Source organism: Nematolebias whitei, chromosome 14 (genome assembly GCF_014905685.2).
Source record: "Nematolebias whitei isolate Nwh7 chromosome 14, NemWhi1, whole genome shotgun sequence".
NCBI lineage: Eukaryota > Metazoa > Chordata > Actinopteri > Cyprinodontiformes > Rivulidae > Nematolebias > Nematolebias whitei.
The window spans coordinates 7,746,972-7,757,275 of NC_056511.1; the positions used below are offsets into that span (position 1 = coordinate 7,746,972).

The window sequence follows — 10,304 nt, forward strand, 5'->3', positions numbered from 1 at the left end:
CATCCATCCATCCATCCATCCATCCATCCATCCATCCATCCATCCATCCTTTTTATCTGCCTTCCTCCTTTTCGGGTCACTGGTGTCCATATTCCGCAGTCACTCTGTGAGAGGTGGGGAACACCCTGGACAGGTCTCTAGTCCATCACAGGGACACGGAGACAAACGAGACAAACAACCATTCTCTCTCTCACTCACTCACACCTAGGAACAATTTATTGTTACCGATCAGCCTAACATGCATGTTTTTTGTCAGTGGGAGGAAACTAGAGTACCTGGAGAGCCACACATGCACAGAGAGATCATGCAAACTCCACCCAGAAAGGCCCCTGGTCGGGATTCGAGCCGATGACTTTCTTACTAAGAGGCAGCAGCTCTAGCAACTGAGCCACTGTGCCGTTCCTTCATTTTTCTTTTTTTAAAATAACCGATATTGAAACAGATCAGTTACGACCACATGGTGACTCTGACATTGTGAGCACAACAACAGAAACTTTGCTCGACTGTTTGTCCTTTCAAAGCAACCCCTACACCCACACATCACTCTGTGCCTCGGAGCACCGTAATTACACATAATTTATGACTGCGGTACGCGAGGTCTAAACTTCACCAAAGTCTATTTTGATCTGTTGTGTTTTAATGATATCCAATTTTCTTTAATGTTACACTTTTATTTGTGTTTATGAGCCATAATGAGACCACTGGGAGCAACCTTGCAAAGGATATGAAAAATAAAACTATACAGGAAATAACAGCACATGCACACTTTTTAAAATGACAGCATGGATCTGTATAAAGGAGGCATGATGAAATTAATTTCTATACAGAATGATATACTGTGATTCTATAAAGTCTAACGGTTTATTCTTGTTTTACACATATATTCATGTTTCTTTATTCAAATTCAAACATCTATAAAAGTGACATTGTTTAGCTACTTTCAAATAGTAAAATAAAAAAATAAAGTATGTTTGTGACTTTACATACCGTAGTTTAAAGCTCCTTCGTGTTCTTTATATCGACATTTCTGACACACCAACTCCAAAGTCCTGATTTTTTTTTTCTTAAACAGAATAAATTTACAGTTAGTGATGAAAGTTGCCACTATTTTTGTTGACTTTTGCCTCCCCGAGTCGACGGACAGCGTTACAGAGCCTCGTTAATCCTTGGCTACTTACTACGCGTTTGTTGAAGTTTTGGATGTTAAAAGCATGTAACAACAAATGTGGATCCTAACATTTGGTGGGTAGAAACAAAGTATTCTAGTTTAGAAGTGGACTTTACAAACTTCATGCTTTTTATTTATACACTTTGTATTTTCCCATATGGTTATGAAATCCAAAATGTGTCAGCAGTCTGCGTTCGAAACACTTGGTCCATTTTTTCCACTTTCTTCCTGCTGAGATTGTATTTTTCCACTGGACTCACGTTAACATCGCGTTGAAGCAAATACTGACGTGCATCTTAGAACGGAGAATTTCGGCACTTCTTGCATCTTTTATCTTTTCTCTAATGCTTGTATTGTTGCAAAAGCAGTCACTGTGTCAGACTCTGATTGCAAATCAATTGCAAATCTTTATTAATAATTTGGGGAATAAGTGCTGCAATTAGGTTGACCTTGTAGCTTGCAGCTACCTTGAGTGTGTGTTGGTCTTAAGTCTACCGTGTTTGCCGTCGTACACGTTGCACTGCCGTATAAGTCTCATCAGTCCAAATATGTCTAATAAAGTGGCAAAAACATAAATACATCGCTTCGCCGTATACGTCGCATCTATTATGCGTCACCGCTGATGCGTCGCATTTGTTACACGTTTGTTGTGCCAAAAATCGATGGGCTGCCAAATGTTGGCCACGGGAGCGTGCACAGGAGGACTTTAACAAGAATTTAACAAGATAACCAACTAAAAGCAATTATTTGTTTGCTTGACATTATAGTAAAGGTGCGTCTCAGTTGAACTTTTCATTAATAAATGAACTTTAATGGTGAAATGCATCTACTGAAAACATTCACGGCATGAGGCTCAATTGTGTCTTAATCTCCAGTTTTGCCTTCATACACAAAGGTAATCAATGCCACGCTTGAACATTTTTATTTTATTTTATTTCTTGCACAGAATGAATCTGGCCTCGTCTGGGTTGACAACAGAAGTGAGCCAGTTGCAAAAATGGACGTCATCCAGTCAACTGTCGATGAATTTGCACTTATCCATAATTTAGTTGCAGAATAGCTAGCAAGCTAACAGAAAGTAGCCTCAAGTAAGGAACATGCGACTCAATGTAAAATCTTTGTCTAACAGAAAAGTCCTGTGAGAAAACCAAAATCCCACATAAGAATAAATAATCCTGCTCCGACACATTTTTAGACCTTTGAGTAATGTATTTAAGACCAACTTACATGTTTTTAAATAAATTTAAGACATTTTAAAGCCATAATTTTAGATACATGAGTTTAAAACTTCTTAATGATGTGCGAACATCCTGCAGCTGTGGCTGAGTGGTTAGAGCAGTCGTCCTCCAATGGGAGAGTTGGCGGTTCTATTCCACCAGCAGTCACATGTTGAAGTGTCCCCGGGCAAGACACTGAACCCTCATTGATTCAGATGTGTGTCCCATCAGTGTATGAATGTGATAAAGCACTGATTAGTATTTGTATAGATCTAGTAGAGTGTATGAATGGGTACATGAGGGCACAGATTGTGTTGTAAAGAGCTTTGAGTATCTTGTTAAGATAGAAAGGCATTATATAAGTACAGTCCATTTACCTTTACCCTGTTGACTTTACAACCACTTGTTTTGCATTTGGATTTTTATTTTATTTTATGGCAACGTGAGGTTCTCGATCAGATGGTAAGGAAGGAGCCATAGAGGTAGGAAGTTTTATTTATTTTGAGTTGGCTGCCCAGATCCAGTTTGTGGTGGTAATGCACCATAATGGTTGCCAACTGCTAAACACTACCAGAAGAAAGAAAAATAAGGTGAAGGTATTTCAAAATGAAGGATTAAGACAAAACTAAAGCAAATGGCAAGTTATGCTCAGTAAAGTTGTCAAGAGCAGGGACTCTACACCGTATTATCTCATACCACATCATATCAACACGAACAAGCTCAGCAGTGGGAAACGGCAGCAGTCTCTCACTGCGCAGAAGAGGATCCTGGGAATGTACATGTGAGCAATCTCACTGCTCCCCAATGGACACTTCTGGAAAACTACTGCTGTCCTGGCTCCATTTCAATTAAATTAATTCAGTTTGTTAATTTATATAGCGCCAAGTCACAACAGTAGTCATCTCAGGGCACTGAACAGAAATATTCACATACATTAAAAAAACAATTAGTAAAAGTTATCTATCTAAGGAAGCAGCAGATTGCGTGGAATCATAATTTCATCGCAGTCTCCCATCCCATTTGAGTTTTACACAAAACATAAGCTTCTGTCATTTTCTCACACATTTTCAAAGTCGGTACTTGATATTAGCAAGTACTCGGTTTGAAAAAAACAAAACAAAAACATAATATCTTGTGCATCCCTAAAATTTTCATAATCTTCCCATAAAACCACACTTCAAAAGATCCGAACTATCAATTTTAGAGCTAAAACCCATTTTGACCTGTGGCATCAGTATTTGCGCCGCAGCAGTCTCGACATGGATTCACTTCCTGCCTTTACTGAAATCATTTGGAATAATACAGCTTTCTTAAAGCTTTTAGAAAAATGAGCTACATGGAGAGAGGTGCGTGCAGTTACAGCTGCTACTGTGGAATGAAGGTAAAGCAGATGAAGAGGTAACCCATACTATGTGTAGGGAAACACACACATGCAGACTAACAGGCTGTGTGAGGGTGATACTGTACCTTGATTGGCTTTGGGGTTCGAGGTGGAGGTGGTGGTGATAGAGGTGGTGGTGATGATAGCTGAGGTGGGTATAGGGGTGGTGGTGGGAGCATCTGAATGAGAGGACAAATACACGTCAGACACGAGGCGCGAGGGGAGGCAGGGAGAGAGGAGGAGGAATGGGGGGCAACAAATGGAAATAAAAGCCATGAAGATAAAGTCACTGTGAAACGACACCATCACCGGCTGATGTACGGCCCGCAGCTCGCCTTGCATCCCACTGTGTGTTTGAGCTAAAGGTCAGCCGCTGACTTTATGATGAATTAGCTGAATGGATACAGTAACGGCGCACCGGCGAGATGACGGCACGTTATCTCATCTCGTAAGAGGCGAGATGATCAAAGGATCTCGTCGTGACTTCCTCTTTTATGTGTGCTCGCTGCCGTTACATTGCTACATGATGTAATGACAGGAGCAGCACGCACGAGGTTGTTGGACTTGTTAAACGTCTAATGAGTGCCGGTGTTGCGCTGCCATCAAGCAGCGAGCGCGCCTTCTGCTCTCAGTCTTTTCGAAGAGATGAGAAAAACAATAATAGAACGAATATAAACTTTTTGATGGACCTAACGGCACGAAAACAGAAGGTGGGGATTAAAAGACACACAAAAATAAATGAGCAACATTAAAAGGGGTTATTGAGCAGATAGATTTTGACCATTTTCCTCACAGCTTTCCCCTTTTTACTTCATTAGTCGGGTTAGACTCCCCACCCTGACAGTGACCAGTGGGAGGTATCAAAGTGACATTTTCCCAGTCGAATTGACCGGGCTGCATTGATATGAAGCTGCCGGCGGCGCTGCTTGGTTAGAGACCTCCCATGCTGCTCTGATTGCCTGGGAATGGGCTGAAAAACCTGTTGGGATTGTTAAAATGTCCTGGAAAAAAAAGAAGTAATTTGCGGCTGTTGATAAGGAGGAAAGCTCGTCTACACTTTAATGGAATAAGGTGTAGTAAGAAGGTGAGCAGAGGAAATGTGTGCGGCAGAGACAGGCGGAGAGGAAAGTCAATGAAATGAAAAAACTGTTGCTGTAAGCAGCAACTTCTGGAGCTGGAAATGAAGGTAACGCAGGAACGTCAAAAACAAATGTACGGAGGGATATTTTCATTTCTCTCACCTATTTCAATTGTGTCAATTCTAAATGGCGTGAATTACTTTTAAAAATGATTATCTTTGTTGCAGCTAAAACATGAATCCATGCTGCATATTATACTGTTGGCAATACAATAAATATATAAGGTGTATATTTTTTATTCAAAGTATTTTTATTGAATTTTCCAGAATACACACACAAAGAGAAAGAGAGAAAAGAAACATACAACAAAATCCCCTCTCACACCAGATCAGACACACACACATTACACAGGCAGTGGCATACTTTTAACATAAGACATAAATGGTTGCCAAGTGCCCCAAAATCTCTCAACAGAACCTTTCAAAGTACATCTAATGTTTTCCAGATAACTTATCTTATCCAGTGTTCATAACACTGGATAAAATAAGTCTCCTGGCTAGAAGAGAGCCAAAAGCATCATATTCCTCTCATACTTGCTGAAGGATTCATCCACAGGGGCCACCCCAAACAATGACATGAATGGTGAGGGGTACAAAGTTTTTCCACATATCCCAGAGAAAGTTTAAAATAATAAATAAATTGCCAGTAGCTCCACAGCTTTGGACAAGTCCAGAATGTGTGAGAGACTGTAGCTGGAGTTTGTTTACAACAGTTACATGCAGGATCCAGGTTGGTTTTGATCTTGGACAGCTTGTCTTTGGACCAGTGCAGCCGGTTCACCACATTGAATTGAATTATAGAATGTCTCAGACAGATTGAGAACGAGTAAATGTTCTAAATGATCTTTCAACAGGTTGAGTATGATATGGATTCCTCCAAGTCTGTTTCCCATATCAGTTTAAGAGAGTCCAAACTGGTCACATGGTATGAACTGAGTGATACAATAAATATTTAAACATAAAAAACATTCAAGTATTTGAATGTAAAATTGTTGTTCCTCTCAAAAAAAAAAAAAATCCTTTAAATTTGAGCTCTTATATTTTTATTTAGTTTTGGATATTTTTTTACTTAATAACTGTCAAAACATGCAAAATACATTTACTTAATCATGGGAACTTTCTGACAAGCAATTCCTTTTTGTCCAAACCAGCAAAATATTATTTTTAGCCCACTGCAACAAAGTGTTATTGTGTTCATTTGATTGTCTGTTAGAAAAATATTTCATGACTAACTGGGATTTAGCTAAAACTTTCATAAAGTAGTCAGTGGGTTAACATCTACAACAAATAAACTTTTGGAGTTGTTCTGATCCAAGATGGCCACCACAGCAACTCAATCATAGCAAACTAAACAGTGGCTCTAACTTCATCAATTTTGAAGATATTAAACTAAAGTTTAGTTTGGTAGTAGCTCAGACTGATCCCCAAGTGATAGCCTGGGAGCAAACAGACAACCCCGCTTTATCTGTTAGCAAAATATCTTGTAAACCACTCAATGATATTGAACAAAACTTGTTGAGTGTAGTCACTGGTTTTATCTCATGACTGTAAAGCTTTTGGAGTCGACCACATTTAAAATGCCTACTAATGACAATGAACTTTATCCAACAAAAATGACTACACACACATGACTTTTGCACTTCTTGAGCAAAAAATTGGGGTTTTAGTAGCCGACAGTCGCTCAAAACACACAACAGATCACACAAGATATCACATATGTGTGTAATGTTATTTTAAAGGTTTCACAAAGGCTCCGTCTTCATTTCTATGTAAACGACTACAAAATCTTTCATTTTCGCAACAAAAAAATACTTTTAGTTTAAATTTCTGGCACGAAAGGTCGACATGTACGCCTTCAAACAATGCTAGGTCATTTAATTATCTCAGCAAAAAGGCTAAATAAAACCTTCGAATGCATCCTTCACCTACTTTTGGATTTCGTCTTGATAAAGATGAATACTCTGTTCATGATTAAAAAAAACATGTATATAAAAAATAAAAGTAACACCTAGTTTTAGATACACATTACAGAAACAAATGTAAAGCACTGAATTGTGAATAATTTTCTCTTCACACAGTCGTAAACAGTAAAAACTGTGATTCACACCAACACGCTGAAGATAATTACCCCGACTGTTTCACTGCCACAAACTGCCGCTCGTGTGGAAATGAACTGTGCACGTTTTTCATGACATCCATCACGCCGATCAAAGCGATGGATTACAGCATGAGTTCTTTTCCATTCTTGTGCAGATGGTGTGTGAGACATTACTTCAGTGTGCTACAAAGTGGATATTTCAAACATGTGGTAAACCCACGCTGTGAGAAGACCTATTTTGAAGCAAACCCACTGGTTTCATCCAAACTTAACCAAGAGTGAAACCGGTGGCTCGATGGGAGAGCAGAGCAGAGACTGCGAGGGAAAATGTGGGCACCTAAAGCATTTGATTTTAGGCGGTTGGCCAGAATGAGTTACTGAATAGTGACCTGAAAAAGGAGATGAGCTCAACTTTTCTGAAAAAAAAAAAAAAACAGCCTTTGGTTCCCCTCTAGCTTTCCTGGGGCCCATTTTGGTTTTTATCATTGTTTAATTATGAAAAAATCATCAGAGTTGTCTATGAGTGATGGTAGGATGGACTGGTTCAGATGTGTAGTTGAGCCAAAAGACCATGCTCTCAGTTTCCTGCTACATGTTCCAATTCTCAAGACGGCCATGAGATTTGGATCTGGACCAGAAGAAGGAGATCCTTGATACAAGTGGTTAAAATGAGGATCGTCTGTCCCAGGGTTGAGCTCAGACTTGGAGATAAGGTGAGGAACTCCATAATCCAGGAGGAGCTCAGAGAAGGGTCACTGCTCCATATCACTGAAAGGAGTCAGCTGAGGTGGTCACTGTGGTCTCCCATTGAAAGAGGAACAATGAGAAACACCCAGAACTCAATGGAGGGATTGTAAATCCTCTGAAGTCTGGATCCCTCAGGAGGACTTGGAGAGTGTCAACATAAAGGAGAAGGTCTGGACTTCTCTTCAAATCCCAATGAAAGTAGCAGGCAGCGTACTTCTTCTTCTTCTTCTTCTTTTGACTTTTCCATCTTCAGGGGTCACCACAGTGAGTCATCCTCCTCCATCTCACTCTGTCCTCACTCCAACTACCTCCATGTCCTCTCTAACTGCATCCATATATCTCCTCTTTGTCTTTTTCCTGGCAGCTGCATTTATAACATCCCAATATACCCACTGTCCCTCCTCTGGACATGTCCAAACTACTGTCCCTCCTCTGGACATGTCCAAACTACTGTCCCTCCTCTGGACATGTCCAAACCATCTCCAGTCTGTTCTCCATAACTTTATCTCCCAGTTGTTGGACCTGTGCTGTACCTCTGATGATCTCATTCCTAATCTTATCCATTCTTGTCACCCCTAAGGAGAACCTCAACATCTTCATTTCTGCTACTTCCAGTTCTTTCTCCAGTCTTTGTGTCCATGTCTCCGTCTCTAGACCAGGGGTGTCAAACCCACTTACAAAAGGGGGCCAAAATTAAAACCGTTTTCAAACTAAAAGCCGGTTTCAGAATCAACATTAACTCAAGTCAGATACCCCACATCTTTTCTTGGTTGCAGGTTCCTCAAGAAGAGTTTGGTTGGTCTCATTTGACTTTCTCTGTTGCACTTTTGACATCATAATCAAAGATTACTGAAAAAAATTAAGTGATAAAAGTATTTTATCTTTAAAATAACATCTTGGAGGCCAGATAAGATGTCAGCGAGGGCCACATTTGGCCCCCAGGCCTCGAGTTTGACACATATGCTTTAGAGCATACAACATAGCTGGTCTCACCACTGTCTGAGCGTACTTATTCATTGCCCCCAAAATAAAACAAATTATAAAAAATACTTTATTGTTAATTATTAAATATGGTTTTGGTTAAGGTGCTCTGTTAGATTTTGGGTTTAGTTGTTGTCAAAAGATGACAGAGACCAGGACGGGATATTTTAAGGTATATTTTATTACCAAGTATTAGTACTTAGGACATTATTCAAATGTCTACAAATCAATCTTAAGAGCATCAAGCCTTCTTCAGTCACAGAAGTGGTGTCAGTGAAAAATGCTCTGCTGTACCGATTATATTTAACTCTAATGAGAACAAACTAAATATAACATCGAACAAATTGAATCTTACCTTCTCATTGTGGTGAATTGTTCTTTCAACAAATCCTGTATATATTTTTAGTGTACAGTAGTCCCTCGCTACTTCAAAGTTCAACTATTGCAGACTCCCTCTTTCGCAGTTTTTCAAAATAAGATTGGACATGACACACAATTGGCTGACTGATGGATGAGGCGCAAGATCAGCAAGGATTTTTAAAAAATTTAAAATAAATTATTTTAAATTATTTAGCACCTGCTGCATTTTTGTGCAGCCCACAGGTACGGGGAAAAGCTCCTTCCTGCAGCATGTCGACCTCCGCTCTGCAGAGGTGAAGTGGGCGTGGCCGAGAGCGCTGGCAGAGAGAGCGGAGATCATGACATGCTGTGCTCTTTTAGAGCGTTTAGAGTTTAAAAACATTGTTTAGAATATTGCAGGAGTGTGGGAAGGGTTTAAAACGCCTTTGTATACATGCACACAAACACACACATATATATTTATATACACACACACATATAGATACACACACACATACACATATATAAATATACACAAATATATATTATATACACTGTATTTTCCAGCGTATGTCACAGTATTTTGCATAGCTCTGTCAATCCTGCGACATATATGTGTACGTTTTTATTTCCATATTCATAATGCAATTTTTGACTGACGCTTTATATTTCTAAGAACTGCAACAGCGAGTCCTCCTATGCGCACTCGCTTCACTCAGCTGGTGCAGGTGGAGGAACGCTGCAGAGCTAGCAGCTCCGGCCACGATGGACGAAAGACACCGCGCCGCCCAGGTGTAATGGAGCTGTTTTGACCATTAAAGTACATTTATTAAGGAAAAGTTCAACTGAGACACACCTTTGCTATAATGTCCAGCAAACAAATAATTGTTTTTAAGTGTTAATCTTGTATAATTTCCAAGAACTGCAACAGTGAGTCCTCCTATGCGCACTCGCTTCACTCAGCTGGTGCAGGTACGCTGGAGAGCTAGCAGCTCCGGCCACGATGGATGGATGGATGGATGGAGCAGCGCTGCCCAGGTGAAATGAAGCTGTTTTGACCATTAAATAAACTCTTAATAAATGCGACTTATATGCTGAAGCAACTTATAAATGTTCTTTTCCTCTTCATGATGCTTTTTTTGACTGATGTGACTTATACTCTGGAGCGACTTATATGCCGGAAAATACTCTATCTATCTATCTATCTATCTATCTATCTATCTATCTATCTATCT

The 10,304-nt window shown here is 39.8% G+C and overlaps 1 protein-coding gene across 1 annotated transcript in view; it reads right to left on the minus strand.

Moving 5' to 3' along the window:
* Positions 1-10,304, minus strand: part of cadm1a (cell adhesion molecule 1a) — a 586,018-nt gene that overhangs the window by 55,895 nt on the left and 519,819 nt on the right. Inside the window, exon 9 of the mRNA XM_037687810.1 lies at positions 3,853-3,945. Within this exon, the coding sequence (XP_037543738.1) occupies positions 3,853-3,945 (93 nt within the window). The remainder of the gene's footprint in view (positions 1-3,852; positions 3,946-10,304) is intronic.